Source organism: Rissa tridactyla, chromosome Z, assembly GCF_028500815.1.
Source record: "Rissa tridactyla isolate bRisTri1 chromosome Z, bRisTri1.patW.cur.20221130, whole genome shotgun sequence".
NCBI classification, from domain to species: Eukaryota; Metazoa; Chordata; class Aves; order Charadriiformes; family Laridae; genus Rissa; species Rissa tridactyla.
In genome coordinates, this window is record NC_071497.1 from 41,484,068 (window position 1) to 41,509,207 (window position 25,140).

Consider the following 25,140-nt stretch of genomic DNA (forward strand, 5'->3'; position numbering starts at 1 on the left):
AATATGAGAGGGAGGATGAAAATCATCACCATGTGGAAATGAAATAAATGGGTTTCCAGGCAGATGGCATGATCATCTGGCTGAGTGAGTAAATGTGGCTGAAGGGTGAGAAGAAAGGAGCAAAGATAAATCCATTGCAACACAAAAGATGGCTTCAAGATCACTCAGTGATGCCTTCGAGGTTAGGCAAAGACAAAGACACCCAGTTTTAATTAGTGCAACACAGAGTACGTGCACTGCTCAGCCTAAAGTACTAAACAGATTAATTTATCACTGTGGTCTTTTTTGTAGACAACCACCAGTGAAAAGGATAAAAGCAGTCATTTTTTACTGCAAGGTGATGTCGTCAGAGGCATCAGGAAGGGATGTCGCAGGTGTGTAGAGCAGTATGCTGGTAAGAACATGAGGGTCACTGTTCAGTAAGCAGAAGCAGGACCATAGATTTAGGCTGACATGAAGTTGTACTTGAGCAATGGCTGTGAAGAAGAGCTTGCAGGTCACATTTAGTTCCAGAGATAGTAAATAAGTGCTTATTGAGTGTTTATTCAGTTGCTTTCATGTAAGTAAGAAGAATAAAAACCACAAATGGAAATGGCAGGAATGCATGCTATAAGTGACAGGTACTTGAGGGAAATATATCAGATGTATCTAAATGTCATCAAACTCCTAGCCTAAACTACACCCACTGACTGCAATTCTATACAGATGAATTACATCTTTCATCATACACTTTTACAAATTTAATATTTTCCATTCAAATTTTTATTACAGTGTTTTTTCCTTAACCTTTGCCCCCGGGAGGGAGCCATATAAAATTTTTCTCATATACCTTAATTAAGATTATCATTGCTACCAAGCAGGATGGGGCCAACGAAGTTAGGAAAAAATGTTCAAAATTCAGATCCCAGATTGGGTTGGCAGCTAGGAAAAAAACCACCTACATTATGAACTGAGCAAATTTGTTACCAGCACCATTGAAAGAATAAATATACTGTCACATAATGTCAGTGATTCAGAATGAACTGTTGTCAATGTCAACTCTTATAAACTGTGGTGGCAGAGCTTAGAAAAATATCTTAGATTATTTTTCCAGGCACTGTAGAAAGGCGATTCAATATATTCCCCTAATTCCAAAAGTGGTACCTAAAAATAACACATCTTTGCCATATGCACAAAGCACCTCTTATAACCATTATACTTACACAGTTATCGATGATAGCTGGTATAGGAGTTTTCTCCATATTTATAGTCAGTTCAGAAATTTCTATATTTCTATATACCAAGGACCATGAAGTAAAGAATCTTAGCTCGTACATATTTTATTAGCGTAATTTCTACTGACAATAGACATACAGGAACAAACAAAAATCACCTATCCCAGCAACATGCTTATGTATCTCCGTTTCCTTTGAACACATTTCAATATAAATTTAACCCTGAAACTTCTGTAGATAGAGGGATAATCATATCAATGCTGTGTAACATAAACCAAGCAAATTAGAAAAGAGGAACCAGAACCACCTAATTCAGGACAAATAAAAAACACAATCAATTTATCAGACTACCTGACATATATCTGTATGTAGTGGTGTGTTCTGCCACAAGAAAACTGGGCTTGGCTCTAGCACTCAGCAAAGAAGTACTGCAGAATATACACAGCAAGAGATAATCTTACTGTCTCTGAGATGAAGTATTTTAAGTACATTGACACACTACCATGCAAAACTTTTACCTAGAAACCCAGCATTATAGCCAAGAAAATCCAAGGGGATCTAAGGCTTTGACCCTGGGGACAAGAGAAGCTCTCAGGGGAGTAGGTGCACATAGAAGAACACAGAAGATTAAGGACCAGGAGGCTCTACCAAAAGATCATTTTTTAAATCAGAGGAGGCTGGCATTCATTCCTTTTTCTTTTTTATTTCTTCCTAAGAAGAGACTCAGTGCAGTGTGTTTATTTAAAACCAGCAAATTGAATTGAGACTGTTGCATGGATACCCCTATAGGCCTGTAATATCATTAAGCAGAGACCATCAGCCGATCACAGCAGCCAGAAACAAACAAGGGCCTGATCTGCCTTCTGCTACGGTGGTGCAAATAGGGTATCTCTGTTTTTAAAGGAATGGAATTTATCCAGATTTTTAACAGTGCAACTGAAGGCACATTTGGCCCGGCTTGTTCAGTGGCCACAAGGGCCCACAATACACATTCAACGATGCACAGATGTGCAGAGAAGTTTGAAAAACATGTTCTGTCTTTTTTCAAAGTGTGTACAATGAATATTAAACAACCCCCTGAAGTTCACATTGCCACTCGCCTAGAATCAGCACTGCAATCCCCATTATACGCTGCACTATGTGGAATGCTAATGACTATTTAAACTAATTCAGAGCAGATGTGTAAAGAGTCGGGCAGTGACAGGGACATGGCATATAATAACTGCATGATTATTCTGTAGCTTTACATATTCCTTTTCTTCTTTATTTCAAGGAGATGACATTTTTTCCAAATTGGACTATTTTTGATAGCCTTGGAGGGCAGAAAACTAGATTTCCATGTCCAAATGGTTAAGATACCCACAGGCCAATTTTGATTTAGGAAAAAGGAAAAGCTGCCAAGTACCGGAAAACCATGTCAAAGACTGGGGTGATCAATTGAATCGTAAAGGAAATGGATAGGAAGCTTCATTAAAAGTTCCCTGTAAGTCACAATGCTTTGTAACCTCATACTTGCATTCTAAATATATTTGCATTAGATTTCAAAGAATTACAGCACTAAAGTATCAGGAAGCTTTAGCTAGGAGATAGCAAGCAGGTGATGTGACAGCCAATTATTTACGTAACTAGAAAGACTGTATATACAACAACATACAATCCTCATTATCATATCTCTTTTTTTTCCTTATATTTTCTGAAAAATACCACAGCTAACGCATCAGTCAGTAGTTAGAGTCAGAGGACTTCACTTTCTGGAGTTCACTACAGTTTCCATTTAGTAACTTAAAAGTGGGTTAGTGTCTTTTTTAACTGTTTTTATGACAGGGTTGCTTGTGGCTGGAAAGAACGAGCATTCAAACAGTACTCATCTTAGGCTACAGTGAACTACAATTAATAGGATCTACTCCATTCTGGTTTTGCGCCTCTATACTCTGAGAGGGTATCTTCTGCAAATCATGACTTCAGTAAATCCCAATCTAAATTTAACTCATTATTGGAAAAATGTATCTCCTGCGGAACGCTTCCTTGAAGAGGCAGTCACAACCCAAATTTCATTTTTGTTGCAGAGGGAACTTGCACAAAACTGAAGTGAATTGTGGATTCTCTTCAAATACACTTTCACAAAAACATGACCACCTGAGCTACAATTGAGCAAGTAGCCACCAATGGAGTATCCATAGGAACTTATGTGGGTTTAGAGTAAGTTCTTCTTGTCTGAGGGAGAAGCCAGGACTTCTAAAAAGCTGTAATACTTTCAGAGATTAATTCAAGCGCTGTTACAGTTAGGAACAGACCTAGATTTTAGACACTCTAAAATAACTTGACACCATGGTACTAGATACGACTGTTTTTTAATTTGAGATACACTATCACACTATATTTGTCCAGAGGAAGTTCTTGGCTAGAAATGTGTGTACTACTCCACATTTCTATATTACGTTCTCCACTCAGCTGATCATACCTGTTCCTTACTTTCTTCTTCACACTGCCATGCTCAAAGCAGGACAGTAGCAGAGGAACTGGCTGCAACATGAACTGTGCTTTCCCCAGGACAGAGATCACAAAACCCTTACTGCTATGGTTTTGCAAAATGCTCGTAAGGTGGGAGGGATGGAGAGAGACTGTTCAGTACAGTAACTTGCTGAATGCTTGCACAAAAGTTAGAAACAATGTAATACAGACAAAAAAAACCAAAAAAAAGCTCACTTAAATCCTTAAAAGGAACACCAGGTTGTTATCTAGCTGTCCTTGATGATTTTTGCTCAGTTCACAGGATCCTTTTCCCTAATTAAAACAGTGTGGAGTTTTGTTAATTTGTGAGTATATGCATAACCTACTTCTTTACTCCCCTCTATAAATCATTTTAAGGACAGACAATTTCTTTTAAAGACTCATTCTTTCAAGCTGCAACGTGGGGGACAAATTCTCAGCACAGATAATATCCCAGGAAAGGCTTGTGTTTCTTGCACACAACTCCTGCCAAACACATTCCAGCAGGATTTGGTTTTACTAGTATTTTAGCAAACCAAAATATGCAGCTAAACAGCAAGATAAGATGGGGGGGGGGGGGGGGGGGGGGAGGAGAAAATTAATCATGAAAACCCTAAAGACTGGAAAAGAGAAAAGAAAATTAAGAACAAAGAAACAGAAGAGCCAGCCTTTTTCTGACGCCACATCTTCGAAACAAACCTAGAGAATGGTAGCCACAGTCAGCCTCGTTAACATCACAACATCTGAGCAATGCTGGGCTATGCTTTCGTGACACCAAGCGGTTAATCTGTAGAGGTGCATTCTGCCTATCTCTTGAACGCGCTCCTCCGCGCTTCAAAAGGCTGTTAAAAGGAAGCTGTACTCAAAGGTGCTTATAAAGACAATCCTCCTCAGCCCACCCTCGTCTGGGTTACAGGTCATAAAATGATCTTTCATAAGAATGCCACATAATATGAAATAAACTTTTTTTTTTTTTATTTCGCTTCAGCCCCTTTACCTTTCAAATGAACTTTCATTTGTTCATATTCAAAGCAGTGTTCAATTCAGAAGTCAGGTTAAGTATTTTAAAAGATCCCACCTAAGAGAAACCATACCCACATTCTGTGACTAAACACCTATACAATATACTTAAAAAAAAAAATCACAAAGAATGAACAAGACCCAACAGGAGTTAAAAATAAGCCCGACATGGCACAGCCTCATCAGCCTCCCCTACTGCTATTACAGAACCAAGTCAGAAACAAAACGTTTTTAAGAATAGAAAAACAAATGCAGCAGCATAATTGTCATTTTGTTGAAACAAATTGTTTCTCAAAGTTAATGGTTATTGGGCCCAGATGTCTTCAGACTCTCTCAGCTGTAAAAAATCTGCTCCCATTGACTAACTGTGATCAGCATTAAGGAAAAAACCCACCCACTTTCCTTTTAAATTTCTGCATCTAATTAAAAATTAAAGTAAGTACAATTATGTTTACTTCTGCTCCCTATAAGGCAGTCATCACCACAATGCCTACATATTTTCAAGTCTTCAGGAAATTCAATGAATGCTCCACAGTGGACCCTACTCTCTGTGTGTCCCTGGTGGACATTTAAGCCAAGTATGTCCAAATTCTCATTTGCTTGATGATTTCTTTCATTCCTGACCTTTCTATTAATGTAATTCTCTCTGCAGTAACACAGAAGAGATTTTCCTAGCAGGTACGCATTGCAAATTGCAGTTTAAATTCATTTTTATTTCATCAATTAGCTCCCCCCCAGTCAGGTGACCTTCTCCAAGAATATTCCTCATCTGTCCAGAGCTTTCCAACTGTACAGTTCCTGAGAGCATAGCTTTCCCATCAAGCTGCAAATGAAGCAAAATAGATTAAGGGCTCTTGAATGGATACTAGAAGTCAAATGAGAGACTGTGGAGGATCCTGGGAACTATAGCAACCTGCCAGTAGTGTATCTTTTATACAAAGAAAATTAACTGCAGTATTCACACCAGCTAAAGTTGGTGCCTACCACAAGCTTCAGATATAAATCATTATAGCAGTCTTTGCTGAGCTGATGATCACAGGGATGAATTGTCAGTAGTTTTTTCTGATAAAGAATAACACTTTTTGCCTAGCAAGCTATACATGAAAAAAAGCATCTCCTCAATCTTCATACTAAGAGCTTTGCAAAACTCATCTTTGTTAATTGAAGGCAGATACCTTCAAGGAAAGTAAGTGTTGTGACAAATCTTTAGCACATTTTATTTCTGAATAGCCTCACTTGCCATACCATTTGCTTTAAATTTTGCTCCTCTGTTTTCAACAGTTACGTCTAGTGGACACTCTGACATCCTTGAGGAGGAGCCATTTTCAAAAGAGAGTTTGATACTAACAAACAAGAAATGCAATTGATTTCTATTTCAGTTTTAGGTATTTCATAGATATCAAGTAACAACACACAATGACAGGAAAAACAAACCAAAAGGCAGCAAAACAGAGTTTGCTATTAGAGGCTGAACTATTGTGGAACATTTTGCGAACGCCATCAGTAAGAGTCTGTCTTGCAGAGGCACTGCATGCTATGCCAAGAGACTGCACCCAGCTATTATTGGGCACAAATGCCAGGCTTTCTGTAGACAGGGGCTGCAAGGGTGCCCTGTGGGGAGGAATCCATTAGCTGCCCTGTGCAGTCACAGCTGCCTCCAGCTGGCTCTGAAACCAGTGTGAACCCCATATCACACACCAAAACTTCAACCAACCACATGATGCCTCTGTTCAGATGTGTTTAAGAAAGAGCGGCAGCTGCTAGGAGAGAAGAAACCGAGGAGGCACATGGATGGCGGCATCGCTGAGGACACAGACGGAGATGTGTGCATCTCTTCAGAGATGCTCCATGCCAGAGGAGGTGCACCTCTGAAGGGACTGCAGCCCACAGTAGGGGTGCCCTGAAGGGACTGCGGCCCACAGTTGACACACACTAAGGTAAGAACACTACTGAGGGGACACAGCCCATGGATGATTGTCGCCAGGACAGGGACATTCCCAAAGGGACTGTGGCTCACAGACAATACATGCCAGAGCAGGAACTCTCCCAAAGGGACCATGACCCATGCAGAAACCACACTGGAGCAGAGGAAACAAGTAAAAAGAAAAGACTAGCAGAAAGAAAACTTTATGTGTCCAACCCCAACCCCACTTCCCCAAATCAGGGCTGTTTTGCTTGTGACACCATCTCAACTGGTCCCTAGTGTGATCCCACCATCTCAGGATGCTCTTAGAAGGTTCAGTGAAGGAAGAGACTCCTGGAGCTTGCAAATGAGACATATTCATATGAGGGGTACATGAGAAGTGGATCCCCCACCAGCTCTTCCTGCCCACCCAGAGATAACGGATTTGTCTCAACCCTGGCATGAGATATTCACAAATTCTTTTTTCTTCTAATTGCTGCTATACACACTAATCCTCCAAAAGATTATTAAATCTGAAAGATTGTTAAGTGTAAGTTATATAAAATGTATGCTGTATGGTTTCTTCTTTTTAAAGTAAAAAATAACTGCCAAATAGCACCTGTTTCTATGTAGATAGCAGGCATTAACACTAGTGACTCCATAGGTAGTATCCTTACCCCTGAGGTGGTATTCAATTATATGCCAGCACAGTGCCAGGCTGAATTGTTGGAAGCACTGTCTTTAGGATGCAGTATTAAACCTATACCTGAAGTATTTACAGTCCTCACAGATCTCAACTGCATCTCTTATCTAAGTGACATCAGAGATAACAATAAAGCGACTTCAGAAATTTTTATCACCTGAAATTCACATCAAAAGCTAGAATAGGACCAAACTAAAAGACTATCACAGCTTGTCTACAATGAGATATAGCTATTCTGAACAACTTAATGGTTTTTCATGTCTTTTCCTGCAGAATTATTCCTTACTCTGATTTAGTCTCATTATTTGAAAGTTATTTCAGAGTAGAGTTCAAATAAGCACATCCACAAGTGCAGTTGCTCAGCAATAGCTACAGAAATTAAATTTACATCTACTTTAATCAGACTTAACTTTCAAGTGTGAACAAGCTCCTTATTAAGTTGTTGGAAACCGAGGCTGAATTACAATGATCTAGTTAGAATACAGTTGCACAGATATACAAGGAAAAATAATTAAAAGTATGATTTTTAAAAGTATCTTATTAAAGCTTTCATTCAAAAGTCACTGCCATAAGTACACAGAGGCACAGGCCCAGAAGCATTCCAAAGTAGCTACACACACACATCGCCCATGTGAAAAATGTATTATGGAGAAAAAGAATAATTACACATGCATCTCCCAAGCGGATCATACTTCCTGAAGAAGACATTTTTAGAGTAGAATAAATATGCCCACAGACTAAGCAGATCAAAACCCATTTTATACATATTTAAATACATACATACACACACACACACACACATACACACATAATCCCTGCCGAGACTCGTCTGCCTTAGCTATTAGCAGCCTACTAAGCAGTCGGAGGGAAGCAGGATGGGATGCATAAAGATCACACAAACAACTCTGATTCATTTTTTTCTGTCTTACAGACTTTCCTTTTAAGAGAAGAAACAGTGGTTATAACCACTTAGAAAGGGACACACAAATTAGAAGTGATTCTTGCTGGCATGCCAATTCCAGATGCTGCACTGATCCCACTTGGACTGTCAACCAGATTTCTTCACTCTTCTGATATTTTCAAACAACAAATATTGCTTCTTTAAAGAATTCCCCTTTGTAGAATTAACGGTAGCAGCAACATATTTTAAAAAATATATTTTAAAGATTGGCTGTTATGATACATATATAACTTATTTTCATGATCAAACCTATATTGAAGTCACTAGAGTTCTATGTCAGGAACTTGGAAACCACGGCAGGGCCACAGTTTGAATGTTAAAGTGCCGAATGAGAATTTTTAAACGGTGGCTGTTGATCCCTCTTTCTGGAGAGAGCATGAGAGCAAGTCAATTCAGTCTAAGAAAATAATCTGACTCATGTACTTAGCAGTAATGGCAGAAGCTGCTTTTAACAAATTGTTGATGCATGAAAATCAGCATTAAGGAAACTAAGTTAAAATTACTGCAAACACTTCATAGAGGAACAATGAGGAAAATGCAAAAAACACCAAGTAATGGAGTTTTGAGGAGAATGTGATCAGCCATTTTTCATTCCTTTACCATTCTTTTCTTTCTTTTTTTTTTTTGTGGGTACTGTATTCTTCAGCTCTTATGTGCAAAATCTTTGGTTGCAGACAGAAGGATATTGCACATGCTAACTTATAACATGAAAGCTGATGGTGTAATGGAACAATAGTACATAAATTGGAACTAATTTAAATGACCTTTCACCAATCTGCAAAGCAAGATAACATTTTTTTTACATTTACAGAAGTTTCAGTTAGAGAAGTTGTGTTTTAGCTGATATGTTAATACATTTTTATTTATGGTTGTCTGTATATTTAATGTATTTCTACGTTACTAAACTAAAGCATATTTAATGTATTTCTATTCCCCCCTTTTATTCTATTCTTCACTTCTACTGCTAGCTTTGTGCACAAACAAATGACTGCATTAGAAATGTATAAAGGGAATTGAAAATACCAATTTAAAAATGAGAAAAGAGCAAATAGCTTCATTAAGACGCAAAAATCTTCTGAAGCAAATTGACATCTTTGTTGAAATAAATAATATAATATATAATAATATAATTATAATGCAAACAGCAGGAAGAAAAACAGCTTTCTTGTTTAAACACTGGAAGATACAGCAGGGGCCAGATTCTTGAGCCTTAAGCCAAGGATCAGCTCTCAAAGCACCATTCACACCAACATCCACACAAACTCCAGACCCAAAGGCTTTCAGGGCCAGGCCGTCCGCCTCAGCTCTGGCATGAATTTTACTGGCTGTGGTGGGAGTTTTCATCGTTAACAAACCAAACACATTATTTCCACTGCAGAGGATTTTAAAGGCTCTCTTAGAAGAGCCAGCTGGAAAGCTGTGGTCTCTGAAGTTCCTGACAGAGGATTCACATGGTGGGCATTAGACACTTTATCTTTGGACTCCTTTTTCTTATTCAAATAATTTCTTCAGGAAAGCCTTATTAAATGAAACCTGTGGCTTACTTCATCCAAGTTTGGCACATACATCATCTCAGTCAGAAACAATAATAAGAGATAATTAGGCGACAGATTTTAGCCATTTTGAAAGGGAGGAGGGTAGACACAGGCCGTGGATTTGTAGTCCTCAGGATATGAGCAGTAAGGCAAGCTTAAGTGCTTGCAAAAAAAATCAAATCTACCTCTGTATGGGAGTTGGCCTAGGTTCCTAATTGATTCCTCTAGCACAGAGGCACATGTTAAAGTGATGCTGCTCTTAATTATATACCAGGAAATAAATGAGATATGTTTCAAGTGTGTGCTAAAATTAGCTGAAGTTATTAGCCTTCAGCAAATATACCATCCACTGGCCTCAAGAAGGCAATTCCTAATTGTAGCTAAATGTCAGCGTTGCCATATGTAAAAGAGCAATTTGAACTGAATCCACTGCTAAGTACACACCCAGCTCTCTACGAACACAGAAAATAGAAATAGCAGCTGGGAACTGCAACCTTCTGACAGCATGCTTCTCCTGCATAGGCAAAAACAAGTAGAATACTTAGGGGGAGCAGGGGGGAAGAAAAAGTTTTAGATTGTTCTACTGGAAGTAAGAAAAGGAACAGTATCTAAAACTTCCCAGAAAGTTTTTGTTTCCCTTCTAGGACACCAGTGCCAAGAGTCTTAAATAATAAGGCTTAATTTGGCGTGAACACTCCATGAGACCACCTCCGCTTTTCTTCACATTCTTCATCTCTTAATCCTCTGATCTAGTTTACACTATAATTTAAACACTAAGGATAATTAGCTCACTTTCTAAGAGCCTTATTGCTAACAAGCTATAAGACAAGTCTGTTTGGCCAGTTTGGATTACAGCATATCTTTTATTTGCTTTTTGACAGCATCTCATCTATTTAAGTAGTGATTTCTTCAGGTGAGAGACTTGCTTCCTCTTAGTACTTTAAAGAAAGATTCAAACCAGTGGCACTTAGAGCAACTAAACAGCATCTTCATATATAATTTAGTCTTCTTGACAGATAGATGGTCATCTCTGTTTTTCATTTGCAGCACACAGGGCAGGGAGCTGCAAAACTGAAATAGATCAAATACAGAGAGCTTTTACTAAATGCATTAACGGCTTTCTTTTTGCCTTGAGGCTACATTAACCAAAGTGTGGACATTTCAATTAATATTTTTACACTTTGTTGTATCGTAAAGTTTGTAGTTACTGTTCACTTTGTCAGGTTTGTATTACAAAACTAAATGTGCCAAACATAACAGGAGAATTTTTTTCTCTCCGTGTAAGTATAATCGCTAAACTATTAGAATACATTTTGAATTGTTGTGAAACAACAGTTAATCAACAACAGTATGCAACACATACTTACACGGCAACGAGACTGACAAAGCCCCTAGTCCTGAACGATTTTTAAAAGGAATGAAAAAGCAAAGTGCAAAACTTAGGCAAGTTTTGAAACTGCCGTATCTCCTCCCTCAGCAAAAAAAAAAAAATAGAAAGAAAAACTAAAGAGAAACCACATCAGGAGAGAGCACACACCAGGCAGAAAAAATGGAGATGAAGCCAGGATTTGCAACGTGACTTTCAAGGCTGCAGATGATCAGAAGAATCATTCCCATGATCCTATGCCAAGAATTCTAGGATGCCCCTGGTATATCATGACACTATGGAAACAATGACAGGCAGACAGAAAAGAAAAAGTCTCTTACCTATACGACAGTACATATTTTACTGCTTTTTAATTAAAACAACAGTTTAAAGCCATCTCATTCTTAGCTAGCACTTACCATGATATTTTTGCTCTGGAATTGTAAATGCTATTTCATTTTTAGCTGATAAGTAATAACCATGTTATCTCTAGCTAAATAGTACTTAGACAAACAAGAACAACAAATATACTTGTGCTAAATAAACAATACATCTTGCAGTAAATTGATAATAACATGTTGCTTTACAAATACACAGCACATACTCTAGACATTGTTTATGCTACTGATATAGGCCACACCTCTCTTGTCAGATATTTTGTTCAGCTGTTGCATATAAAGGAATTCGGGTTGTATAATTACAGACGCGATTTTGTTTCATTAGTCTATAAAGAACAAATTTTTCCACATCTGTGTGTAATTATTTTTCTTCCTCTTGAAGTGGTAGGAATATGAATTTCTTATCCACCGAACAAAGTAACCCAAGCCTTGGTTAATCAAATATTAGCCAAGTTTCTCTTTACCACTGTAAATTGCACTGCACTGAAGTGCAGTGACTCGCATCTTGAATGTTACATCGTGATTAATAATGCCAATGCACTAATTGATTCTCCTTAAGACACTGAAAAAGACATCACTCTGATGACCACATTTTTTAAATTAACATTTCTATATTTAAGAGCTATAAAGAGGAGAAGAGAAAGAAGGGGAAATTTCCCTAATCACAGCTCACATTGAAGAATTATATGGTTTTATTGGACTGCACTCTTCAACAGTCAGTACTGTCCAGAATATGAGCAGATATGGAGTCTTTCCTCCCATCTAAGTCAGTGGAACTTATATCTGTATTTTTGTTAAGCATACATAAATGAAGGGCTTTAAGCTTCAGCTTTCAAAAGCAACTGCTGATTTTGAGTGTTTCCTTGTTCACAGGATATGCTAGTGTTCAACTGCCTTCGCCTCTGTCCTTTTCCATAAAACTGGGGATGACAGTAATTTATATTTGTATTCTAGCAACACTTAAGAATCTCCATCAAAAATTAGAACCACCCTGTTTGAGGGGCCTTAGAGAATGCTTTGGTGGATGCCCTCAGAAGAAAGTTGCTATTCTTCAATTCAACACTGCTGAAACTGGGTGTGTTAAGGATATGTTTCTTCAGCTAGTTTAAGGAGGCCAAACAGCATAAAAGAGCAAGGTCTGCAGGCAGCCTTGATTGGCTTAGTAGGAATGTTTACCAGCTCTCCCAGACAGGCTGGGCTCCTCAGAGATTTCATTTCAAATCAGTGAGAATGAGCTCTCTGGACTCCAGGCACAAGGTCAGCGATGTGCAGACTGAGCCGTGGCAGTGTTCTTTGAGTTTGTGACGCCACCCTGCCCAGCTCTTTTCATCAGCAGCCTCATCCTGATCTGCACTCCTGCTCAGCGGCTGTGGCAGCAGACCTCCTGTAGTGATATGACTGCCTCTTCTGCAGGCCCTGATTTCCAGCTGCAACGGCAAGCTCCAAGCTGTACTGATGACCAAGTGCTGAGCTGTGCCCCTGGGCTCTGCCCAACAGTACCCGCAGGTTTTACTGCAGATGTAACACAGGAAGGTTATGTGCCCAGCCTGCCCACTTCAGCCCCGAGACGAAGAGCAAAGCATGCCAAAAGCGGCCGGGTTTTTCCTGCTTTGCCACATACTGCAGTAGTCAAGGGCAGGCAGGCCATTCCCACCGGTAATGCTGAGGGCCCACAGAGCACTGCTGCGCAGCCCGCGTTTGGCTCATGGGCTGCTAGTTGAAGAAATCTGACAGCATAATATATAGGTAACTGTTAAGTGAACAAAGAAGCCTGATGACAACAACAATGGGGAATTAATACTGCTCAAATTCTTACAGAATCACAGAATCATTTAGGTTGGAAAAGACCATTAAGATCATCGAGTCCAACCATATCTCACAGAATGTAAGTTTCACAATTTTCAGCAATTCTTTACCAATTTGAGCTCATTGCCTTTTAAATCAAAGTCATTGTGAGGGCATACTGGACTGCAAAATTAGTCTTTGAAGTACACAGCCATAGGCAAATACACAAGAAGTGCTCTGCTAACATTCAAACACTAATTCACTAGCTCAGCAAAGTATTATTATTATGATCACAGTTAACCTGGCAAAGCCACAAGCTGGATCCATATTATGAAATAAACTTTAATTACTTAAACAATAGGGCTGTACTAGCGGCTGCATAGTTTCACCTATGTGCTGGAAACTTGTAAAGAGCTATCAGCCAGGGATCACTTTCCCTTATGTTGTTTTTTATAATGCTGAGCTGTCTTGTCTTTGCTGTTAAGATGGCACAAAGCATCTTATGTGTCCTGAAGATCTTTTTCGCCAGAGTTTTAAAACAGAGTTGGAAGGTATCCCAACTGGCGGGCCAACTGTGTTGTATTGTCCTGTGTAAATGTCCTATATAGAGCAAATTTGACTTCTCAGACATTGTGACATTAGAGGGAATTTCTTTCACCGAGTATTGTTAGAGAAGTGGTGGTAATGCACTCCCTTTTAGGGAAGGTCTGGAGCAGAGCAGCTGGGAGTGATAGTGGTTCTCAGGCTGAACAGGAGTCAATAAAAATATGCTGTTGCAAAAAGCACAACCACAATGCCAGCATGTTTAAGTGGACATACAGACCCAAGACATAAAGAAAACCTAAGGCTTAGCTAAAACACTGTGTCTAGTTTTAGGTACTGAACTTCAGGAATGACAGAAACTATCTAGAAAGTCCAGACGAAACGACATAATCTGTATTCTAGAAATTCTAGAAAACATGACCTATGAGAAAAAGAATTGTAGAGAAAAAAGGGGATTATTTAGTGTAGGAAACAGAAGGTTGAGGGCAACATAGCAATAGTCTGTGTACAGTTGAAAAGTCAATGCAGTAATGGGATTGATTAACCTGTTCTACGTGCTCACTCCTGCTAATATAAAAGTCATGGGCTTCACCCAAAGTACAGGGGATACAGGTTTGAGTAACATTAACATTACAGACACTGGGATAGCGCGCCAAGAGATACTCTGGAACTAGGATCATCAGAGAGGTTCATGAAGCAGAATAACTTCTAGAGATCCCCCCAGTCCCACTTCCTCTGATTCTTCTTTTTCTCTGACCACTAAGAAAAGGAAAGTGCCCTCCTCCGTATACGCTTTCAGCTAACACAACAATCCAAGAGCCTGCAATATTCCTCAACTGCCTAGTGGTGTTCTGTGTGCACTCAATACAATCACATGAGCACTTGCACTGCTCAGCAGCCTACGATATTCACCTGCCAAAGTCCCATGAAGTTCTGCTTTCACTTCAGTAAGGCCTGGATCTGTTTTTTCTGACACAACAGCCAGACAGTTCCCCAAAACCATAATTTTCTAACTCGCCCTCAGGCCTCTGAAACGCCGTGGCCTCCTGCCGAAAAAAACCCCGACCCTGTGACCGGATCACAGCCTCACTGCTGGTGCTTCCACACCATTTCTGGGAGGCTCGGTTGGACTTTGTTGTTTTCTAGGCACAAACTCCATGCCGGCCGACGCACAGCGGGTCTCCACTTCTCGCTCTCTCTCTCTTTATTCCACGGCCCTGAACGCACTAACTCCTCCTTCAGCCGGCGGCCTGCAAGCCCGGCCCGGCCGACCCTGGCTCTCTTCCAGCAAAAGCAACCAGCCGACGCCCTCGCAGCCCCGGCAGCTTGCCCCTCCGGCTCCGCCTTTCCCTTCCTCCCCCTTCCCCGGCCGGGCCGGGCCGAGGCGGCGGTGGGGTGTCGGCCATGGCGGGCCCACCGCCGCCTGCCGTTACGCGGCAGGTGGGCAGCGCGCGAGGCGGTGGGCAGCGGCGGCAGCTCCCGGGGGAGCTGAGGGAGGCCGCCCGCTGCCCGGTGGTGGACGCGGACGGGAGGACCGTCCCCTTCGAGGCCCTGTACGGGGAGCAAAAAGCCATCGTGGTGTTCGTGCGGGTGAGGAGAGAACGGCTGCCCCGGGGCGGGTTGGCCGGGAGTCTCACAGGGGGTCCCTGAGGGGAGCCCCGACTCGCTGTGGAAGGGGCGGGGGGAGGGGGGGGGGGGGGCGGTTTACACAAGCGTGACTGGAGCAGAGAGAAAAGAAAATATAACACAGTTATATGCTTCTAAGAACCCCCGTTCTTTGGTAAAAGGACACAGTATTTGCCAGAAAGGAAGTAGTTCTTCAACCGTGCGTTCAGGGGAACAAGCATTGTGTTCCCCAGTTTCCCAGCTGGCAAGCCAGCTCTCGCATTCCTAAAATATCCAGAGATAAAAATATTAGCAAGGCCCCAAGCCCAGTGTCTGCATTCAGGCCTGGATTAAACCAGGATCCTAATCCAAATTTGGTGACTGCAAAGAACTGTAATTGTTCCTGTTCCCAGTTTGTGATCACCTCCAAAATGGTTTGTGCCCCAAGTCAGAATCTCATGCTTCATTGCTGTGTAATTATTTCTGTTTCTGACATGTCCAACTGTGTTGCAGAATTTTTTATGTTACACCTGTAAGGAGTATGTAGAAGACCTGGCAAAAGTCCCGAAGGCGTTTTTACAAGTAAGTACTCTGCCCTTAATATGGACACAGGGTTGCTGTCATCAAGCAGATTTGTTATGTCCTGCTGCAGGCTGGCATGAGGCTTAAACCTTCTAGGAAACAAAAAAAAAAAAAAAAAAGGCTCAGAAGAAAGCACTTTCATTGTTTGCTACAATAGCCATAATGTATCTGCCGAGGACACACAGGAAAGGATTTACTGCACTACATGCACTTGCAGCAGCGTTGTTTCTCCCTGCCCTGTTAGCTCGGTGCTGTTTTTTCTGCTGTGTTCTGAACAGTTAGACATCTGACAGGCATTTCTGTTGGTATTTGTACTGCCCTGGGCAGCTGTCTTCTCCTGACCACTAACTAACTATTGCCCTTTCCATTATGCCGGTATGACTGACTGATGGTTGTGCATGGAACAAAATCAGAAAATTGATCGGGATTAAAAATAGTCTCTTTTTTCTATGGTTATTTGTAAGCTGCATCAGTTGTGTAACCTGTTCTCCAGGCAGCTGCACAAACAGGAGTGACAAAGTGACGGAAAGGAGAAATGGAGTGCGCAGGGGTTGCTATGGACGGGTATTTGTTGGGTGGTAGGAGATACCAGAGAAAGACAATGATGCCCTGCTAAATGTGGAAGGTTTATCTGTCTCTTCTAGGCTGCTGATTGAAATTCTGTCATTCCCAATAGCAGCAGAGCCGATGACAGAGACTCAGCTCCTTGCTGACATCAAGGCTTAGATGGACTAGGAACTTGGGGATGAAAAGGAGTGATTTCTTTGGCGGCTCTCCCTCTCAGGACATGTTCTTCTAAACTGCTCAATCCATGTTACTTAGAATGACATTTTCTTAATTTGACTGCTCAAATAAATGTATACAGAGAATCAAAACCATCCATGCTTTTCTTAGTGTGAGTATTCTGTTCTTAGGAGGGCTTCTTTTCATAACAGGCAAAATGATTCTATATGGGAAAGGCAAGTAGTATACCCTAATATTAAAGCAACACTGTATTTTATTAACTGTTTTACTGGCATCTGAACTTAAGTTTTGGCCTCTATTTTAGACTCGGGCCTAATGTTGCACCTGCAGAAGACAGCAGTACACACAGATGCAAGTTATATCTATTAATGAGCATCGGTATATGTAAATCACAGATGTACGTGCATCAGTATTTGCATGCTGCTTCTTTAGATGCAGGTACAACTGAGTGGAAATTTTGAATTTCCAAAATCATAGCAGGTTGCAACCAATTGAAAAGATGGCACTATTAATGCTACAGAAAAATTAAAATTTAAACATCTGTGACTTAAAATTTATCCTTAAAAATAATTTCTCACTTAATAAATTAATGTAGCTGCTAACTGTGGGTGATAGACAAAAGTGCAGGCTCCAAACATGTAAGTGATGTTAATTCCAAATAATTTTAACGGAGTGCACTGTGATCATTAACTCCAGCCACCAGATTCTGCTAATGTTTTGCGGCCGTGCAGAAACACAGAGCTCCTCTTTACAGTTTCAATACCCATGTTCTGTTCTAGGAAGCAAATGTGAGGCTTATAGTTATCGGACAGTCATCTTACCACCACATCAAGGTAAATAAAGTAGACACTAAATACATTGTATCCTCTGTTGTGTCTTAATGGTTTGCATTGAGAGATTTTGCTCTGAGTGAAAAGATGGTTATTTGCAACCACAGGAAAAGAGGACAGTATGCTTTTTCAAGAAGCAATTCTAATAGTGGTACATTAATAAAGCAAAATAACTAAAACTTTCAGTTTAGAAACCACTAAGGAAATATCTTTTCTTGATTTCACTGGAAGCTTTGTTTTAGTAAGACCTTCAGGGCTAAAAATTTTTGGCCTTTAATTTAACATGACAAATCCACAGGTTTCCAAATTGGGGGGTGGGGTGGCAGTATTCCACTGTCAGTAGATCCTAAATAATTACTGTCTTAACCTTAAAAAATACTACTTTTCTTGTATGCATGTATTTTGCAGCCCTTTTGCAGTTTAACTGGGTATACCCATGAAATGTATGTAGATCCACAAAGGGAAATTTATAAAACACTTGGCATGAAAAGAGGTGAAGGTAATAACGTATCAGGTAAGAATAATTTTCTCACCTTGTTTGGACCTACACAGAACAAAACAAGAATGATCTGATAAAATAGTATGATCACAATGTAAACAGGGAGTTGCCCACCAGACAGTCTCTTGTAGGCTGTATTTTGTCAAAACACTTGCAATCAGAAAACTCTACATTATTCATAGCAGCTGTTTGATTTTGTTGTTCTCCTTATATACTTTTTTTATTTTTAGGTAACAGGTATTTTGTGGTTTTGTTTAGTGCGGAGCCCTCACGTGAAATCAAACACATTCCTGGGAAGTATCAGGAGTGTGTGGAGAGCAATGACTGGCCCGGCTTTTGATTTTCAAGGAGACCCCGCTCAGCAGGGAGGAGCTTTGATTTTAGGCCCAGGTGAGCTTCTTTGTTTTGTTTGAAAGTTACAGTCTCCTCTGGTAGCTGTTTGCTTTAATACAAAAAAAATAATCTCGGCTGCTGTCCCTGTGGATCCCAAGGAAACAGTCTTGTGTTGAACTGTGTGATTTTGCTGGCTGAAGGAACGTGTGGAGGTGTCATTGTGTAGTCCCACCTCCCACAGAGGTGGCACAAAGCTGATCATAGTCCTGCAAAAATCGATAGGAGTGCTGACAGAAGAAGTGCCTCGAAGTTTGGAGGGTTTTTTTTGACATCCTAGTGTTCACTTACATTCTTTCATATTTGATTCTAGGCATTTCATGCAGTTTTAGTAGAGGCATAACGCATGATGCTGCACTATGACAAAGTCATCTCATCAAATCATTAGGAAACATCATGCTACAGCAGATTTAATTCAATTAGATGCCTCAATGTTCCTTGCTTTTATAACAATTAAAAAAAAATAATTTATGTCACTGCTTAGAATACAGTATATTGTGCAAGCTATAGAGCTAGTATACTTTTGTACAAGAACTAGTAGTAAATCAGAATGCTTCTTTGATTCACGTATGTCTTTGAATGAATATACGTTTTATTCAACCATGTACATGTTTATTCTTATTCCATTTCAGGTAATGAAGTTCATTTTTTGCATCTTGATAAAAACAGGCTGGATCATGTACCCATTAACACAGTTTTGCAGCTGGCAGGAGTTAAAACAGTAAATTTCACGAACAAACCCCAGATTATTGATGTATGACGCTGACACAGTATGTAATTTTTTTAATTTGTGCTCTACAAGGACAATTCTCAAGCGAATTCCCACCAGCATTGGCACTGTTGTGTCATTATGGGACTTCTGAAGCCCTTTGTAGAAAATTAGAACAGAGTAAACTACTTGGCACTGAAGATGGGCACAAAAGTGCAATTTCCACTGAGTGTAAGATAACAAAAATGAAAACACAACTGAGGCTTATTGCAAAAAGTTCTGTAGCTCATTATTTCCTCATCAATCTTGCTAATAGATTTTAAAAACCTGTGTTCAAGACATACTTAAGTAAAAAATCTGGGTTTGCTCAGGAAGAACTTGGGATTCTTGCTTTCAATCCAATACTTCTCATCGATGTTTTAAAGCTTCCAGCACTGTGTGCCGATCTTGCATTAAAAAATACCTTGAAAAATCCCACTTCAAAACACTGGGAGTAAGCTTATGCCTACTTTTGCATCTGGCACTGGTAGATATTATGAAATGCATTTTATAGTTTTAAATAAATATTTTAAATATGTCATCCATTGTCTTTTGTGTCATATGAAAAGGTGGGTCTAAGACGAGAGATAAGGGTGTCTTAACCATATTTCTGATCAGATTGTCAGTTTTGGAGTACGCTATAGTCAATTACTTGTTTTCCTATGAAGATTTGCAGCAGAATATTCTCCCCTGTGTGTGTACTTTCTCTCAGAGCAAGAAGTCTCTGAAAAAAATGTCCTTAGTTATTTCTGTCCTAGACAACTGGGATAAGGACAACAGCATTTTGGTTTGCAGTTCTGTCTGCATGTTATCCATTTTTCTAGTAATATTTATGTTCAGCATCTATTGCTTTCATTAAAGTAGATGTGCCCTCTTTCATCCATGAGCCACTTCTTTTTAGCAATTGTAAAATAAGATTGTCCAAGATTTATGGAGGAGCATATCCTCCTCTGCAGTTTCTGATCTTTGGCCTTCACTGTAAAATGCTGCTGTTCATACATCTCTTACCTGCAGGTTCGCTCCCCTTTTAAGCCTTAACACTAATGCAATTGTAAAACAGTATTCCGTGCAGAGGTTTGTCCCGGCATCCATTAAGATCACTGGCAGGCCCAGAGCAAGCTCCGGAGACAGCATGTGAAATTAAATGCAGTGTTCCTTGACGAAAAATAAAAGGCTTGTTTAAGAAACATAATGATACTGAGCAATGTAATTCCATTAAAGGTACTACGCTTTAGCACCTTATTAATTACATATGCATTTTGATACAGTGTGTTTAGAAGGATGATATTATTAATGTAAAATTGCTTTGTTCAGTTCCGTGTATTGACTAAACAGCACTCGGCACAGGGCTAAAAGTAGTCATGTGCAGACTCTGAACCCACATGATTTCAGGGCTGGCCAGAGGCTTCCTCAGAACTTGGCATAACAGGCTGGGACCAGCAGCCAGGGCTCTCAGGGGAGTAAAGTCACTTTTCGTGACCACTGCCCCGACATTCATAAATAAGGAGCTGCCCCCTCCCTCCAGGGCTCCCCCACCTCACCGATATTTTTGAGTATGTTGGAAACTGTGTAATGCAGTTGCCTCTATGTGACTTAAACCACAGCAGAAAGCAAGCTAGAAAAGTGGTCTTATGTTTGTAAAACAAAGACAAGAAATGTACAAAACTTAGATTATTTTCAAAGAGAAAGAATGATAAATACTCAGGGTACTTGCAGTCCTTCCACTCCACTTCCTTCGCCTGATCATCACTCACAAGGACACTGGCTCTAGTTCCACTTTGGTAAGCAGTCTTTTCACTTTCACGTCCTTGGTGCTTCTCATTTTAAAGGCAGTGTTTGGCTAGCTGTTCTTCTGCTTGTTCTGCTTTCAGTAGAATTTAAATGCAATAGGAGTAGTTCTATTGCTGCATTTTAAATACATTAAATAAAACTAACCTTAGCTAAAAGTTTTTCTTCAGAAAGATTCACGAAACACAGACAAACAAAAAGAGGGAAGAAGACAGAGGTTCTCAGGGCCTCTGACAGAGGCTTGTGCTGTTCTTCAGCAGAAGAACAATCCTAATTAGGGCATCAGCCCTGCATTTGTTGCGTGGAAATGGAGTGTGGCACCTGGCCACAGCTCACTGAGTTCACTGGAGCCCTGTGGGACAATGATTCGCACGTGCATAATGAATTAGAACAACAACGGCCACAGTCTTTCGTGGCAGAAATGGTTTTTGAAGTGTCAGCAGAATTTTAGGTCTCTGCTGTTACTTAGAAAAAGTATTTTTAAAAAGTTATGCAGCGAAAGGTGGAAACCAGCGGGAGATAGTCACTGACCTCATACTCAGGCAGATGGTAGAAGCTTGTCATGGCCAATTAGACAGAGGTGGGGAAGGAGCGTTTTTCAGAACTTGTTTTAACCACTAGCTTGATCTACTTCAACACCTACTTAATATAATGGTGTGTTTTAAAGCACCACTGCATCTAAGCAGCAGACTCAAACCCAGCTATTTTAGCTTTCCAGATAAATCCATTTAACGTTCCAAGCAGAAGTCGGCCGCACATACCTGACCGCTTTCAGTTGACCTCACACGATGTCGCGTCCCCTTGGGACCCTAGTCTGCCATGTGCCGCGAGAGGCACCCGGAAGACTGCGACACCTCGCCAAACCCAACACAAAATGCTCATTTTCAAAGCTCCCCCGGCCCACCTGTTACAGCCGCCGCTATGACATCACCACCCCCGCCGCTCCGCGCTGGTGACGCCACACCGTGCTGACCCAATCAGAGGCGGCGGGGGGGGGGCGGGGGTGCAGGGAGCTGCCGCTGGCTCGGGGCGGGGGGGGCCGTAGGTGCATGGGGCGGTGGGAGGGGGCGGTGTCCGGGGAGACGCGTCAGCCGCCGCCGTCGTCGTCGTCGTCGCCGGGTCCCTCCCCTCCGGCGGCCCGAGCCCCGCGGGGAGCGGCGCGGAGAGGATGAGGCGTGCCGCCTCGCACCCACCGTAGCGGCGCGGCCGCCTCCGCCATGAAGCGGAAGAGCTGGGCCGACGCCCGGCGCCGCGCAACCCCGGCGCCGCCGGCTCTGAAGAGAACTCGGGGCGCGGCGTCGCGGGCGGCGGGGGGCGAGGTGGAGCGGCGGCGGCAGCAGCAGCAGCAGCCGCCTCCCCCCGCCGGGCTGGAGACCTGCCTGAGGATCGCCGGTGAGGGGCGTGCCGGGGGGCGGGCGGGGTGGTTGGCGCCGCGGCGGGAGAGTTGAGGCGCAAGTAGGGGCCGGGCTGCCGGTGGCGGGACGGGCGGGGGCCGCGGGGGTGTGCCGTCCAGTCCCGTCCCGTCCCGTCTCGTCTCTCCCCGCCCGAGGGACGGCAGTTTCCCCTCAGCGCGGGGTGGCCGGTGACCCCGCCGGGGCGCTGGGCCGGCGGCCGTCGCTACCTCGGACATTTGTGCCATGGGTCGGTTCTTGCGTCCCTGTGGCGTTTTCACAGTGAAGCGTTCTGTAGAAATGCGCGTCCAGCCCGGCCCTTCGTACCGGAGAGCAAATGTCGGGGTGGTTGTTAATAACTCCGGGCGTGCCGAGCAGTTGCCTTGTGCTGCCTGTCTCTTCTCGTAAGAGAGTAAAGGGAAAACGTGTTTGAACCAGGAAAACGTGTTTATCTGGGGACACAGAAATAACAGATTTCTCTCTATATTGGGGATGTAGATCTTTCTCCTCGCGTTGGGCTTGCTGGCTCACGGGTAAAATAGCGGACAAGCGTCGCACCTCTCCTTGACGCTCGAGTGCCACCGGCTCAGGGTCCTCCCTCCCCTTGGTGGCCCTGCGATTCGAGGCGTGCATGGTTTTTGGCACAGGAACCCACCTCTGCGGAGAAGTGCGTTGGATCACAGCCGTAATAATTCTGGATTTAGGTTTGAGTAGTGCCCCAGCTGAAAGAGATGCTTGAGTTTACTTTGCCTGACAGGGAAAAAAAGTTTAAAAAATAATTTACTCTTTATGTCCTGTGTCAGAATTTGAGAGTGGTAGTATTTACAACTTCTTTTAAAAAAACAAGAAATAAGCCTCACTTAGCACTTTTTTGTGAAGGACATGGGAAATTGTCTGTAGACAGAGCAAGCAAAAATACAAAGAGTAAGTGTGGACAAAAGACACCAGTCTTACCTGTGCTAAGAAGCGGGGTTCCTTCAATTAACCAGTGTGTCTCCTAGACAACAATATGTTTAGAAAACTGTAAGGTTTTGTTTTAAAAATTCGGGCATAGCAGTGTAGAAAGAATGTAAACTCCCAAAGCATATAAGATTCCTCTTTTTAAAAAGCTCTAATACTGTCAGGGAATAAAAACCTAAATACTCCAGCCTAAAATAAAGCATTTTAGGCCTAATCTACACAGAGAAACATAATGGTATATACTTACACGCAGAACTATAATGCAGAACAATAACTCCACGTGTATTTTTCTACAACTGCAACCATTTATATAGGAAATTATGATGGTGTAGTTTTAAGGTTAAATGCAGAAACCCCTGATTTGGCAGGTGATGACTTCTGGCTATCAAAGTAATTTCACTACCTAGAGCACCGTGCAGTCCAGTCCAGCTCAGACCACCAGCAAACAGGTCTGTCTAACTGTTCTCATGCAGCAGTTGCTTGGATCTGATGATACACATCTGAGTAGGCCCCTTAAATTACTGCATTTTGTCCGCCAGAGAAGTGTTCACCCATTTAAGTAACACAGTGGAGCACCTAGGTTTTGTCTTGTGTTTTTTTTTCAGGGGGATTTTGCCATATGCAGCAGTACACAGTATAACAAACTTGATTAAAATGCAGTAGATTATTATATTTAATAATATTTGATTTTGTCTTGATCTTGTTACTGTGCACAGTGGCTGCAGTTCTAATAATGGAACAATTATAGTCTTAATTTTTATTACGATGGTATGTCATAGTTTTTTTTTTTAAGAGAAACCTTAAAATAATTAGCCCACAGGCTTACCTTTTATTCTTCTGTTTTAAAAGTTATTTCAAGTTTTGAACTGTCAGTTCTGCCTTCTCATAATGCAGTTCTGAGAAATGAATTAATAAGTCTGGACTGCACGTAGATTAAAGCATAAGGCCTTAATTCTTGCAAATGGTCACTGGTAAATATTTTAGCCTTTGTAAAGGCTGAGAGGTTTCTGTTAGCTTATCTGCTTACAGAAACAGTGCCAAACGCGTTAAAAACATTGCAGGCTACCCTCATTTTCATCTTTGCTAAAAGACAGAGGCAGAAGACAAACCCAAATAGCTGTAAAGATCTATGGATCTTTTCTTGCTTGATGTTACATTCATAAACAGCAAAGTTTGCAATGCATTGTTTGCATGGATTTTATACTCAAAATACTCACAGTAATTATTGCATTTCTTTATTTCCTAATGAATTGTATGCATCAGCCATATGTAAGAGTGATTTTTAATCGTAATAATCTAAATATTATTACTTACTATCAAGACTAGATCAGGAAAACTATTCTTGTAAAAAATTTTGGTTTGGTCTATTAAGCTGCACCTTAACATTTTCTCTTTGTCAGCTAATGCATGAGGCTTGCTTGTATGAATTCAATTTGCTGGAACTGAATGCATTTCTTCTGTTTATTAGAAACATATTCCCATATCCTTCTGATCTCTGAAAGAAGTAGTTTATATGATCTAAAGAAAATGTAACAATTCTGTGTGAGATGCTTAAAAGCTGTTGATTTCCTTTCCTTGGCTACTTTTCTTTGTCATTGCTCTGATTTTATAAATAATATTTTAAAGAAGATGTGAAATTGTAATGCTTAAACCTCAGGCAAAAGTTGTGTGTTTTGCTCTTGCCT

The 25,140-nt window shown here is 41.2% G+C and overlaps 2 protein-coding genes across 10 annotated transcripts in view; both read left to right on the forward strand.

Annotated features, from left to right (window-relative positions):
• The first annotated feature begins 15,226 nt into the window (after positions 1–15,226).
• Positions 15,227–19,857, forward strand: PRXL2C (peroxiredoxin like 2C). The gene is made up of 6 exons (XM_054187080.1): positions 15,227–15,508; positions 16,037–16,105; positions 17,629–17,682; positions 18,088–18,193; positions 18,437–18,568; positions 19,201–19,857. The coding sequence occupies exons 1-6, from the start codon at positions 15,323–15,325 to the stop codon at positions 19,326–19,328; spliced, it is 675 nt and encodes a 224-aa protein (XP_054043055.1). The 5' UTR covers positions 15,227–15,322; the 3' UTR covers positions 19,329–19,857.
• Positions 19,858–22,321: 2,464 nt separating this feature from the next.
• The window catches only part of CDC14B (cell division cycle 14B), a 48,526-nt gene continuing 45,707 nt past the window's right edge, over positions 22,322–25,140 (forward strand). For all 9 annotated transcript variants that reach the window (XM_054187074.1, XM_054187076.1, XM_054187071.1 and 6 more), the window contains exon 1: positions 22,322–22,496. In XM_054187074.1, coding sequence (XP_054043049.1) covers positions 22,322–22,496 — 175 coding nt within the window. The remainder of the gene's footprint in view (positions 22,497–25,140) is intronic.

What these genes read in the sequence shown, in the direction of transcription:
- PRXL2C (XM_054187080.1), top strand. Translation starts at nt 15,323, where the DNA reads ATGGCGGGCCCACCGCCGCCTGCCGTTACGCGGCAGGTGGGCAGCGCG. An exon ending in CCATCGTGGTGTTCGTGCGG is followed by an intron (nt 15,509 to 16,036) that starts GTGAGGAGAGAA and finishes ACTGTGTTGCAG; the next exon opens with AATTTTTTATGTTACACCTG. An exon ending in TGAAGGTAATAACGTATCAG is followed by an intron (nt 18,194 to 18,436) that starts GTAAGAATAATT and finishes GGTTTTGTTTAG; the next exon opens with TGCGGAGCCCTCACGTGAAA.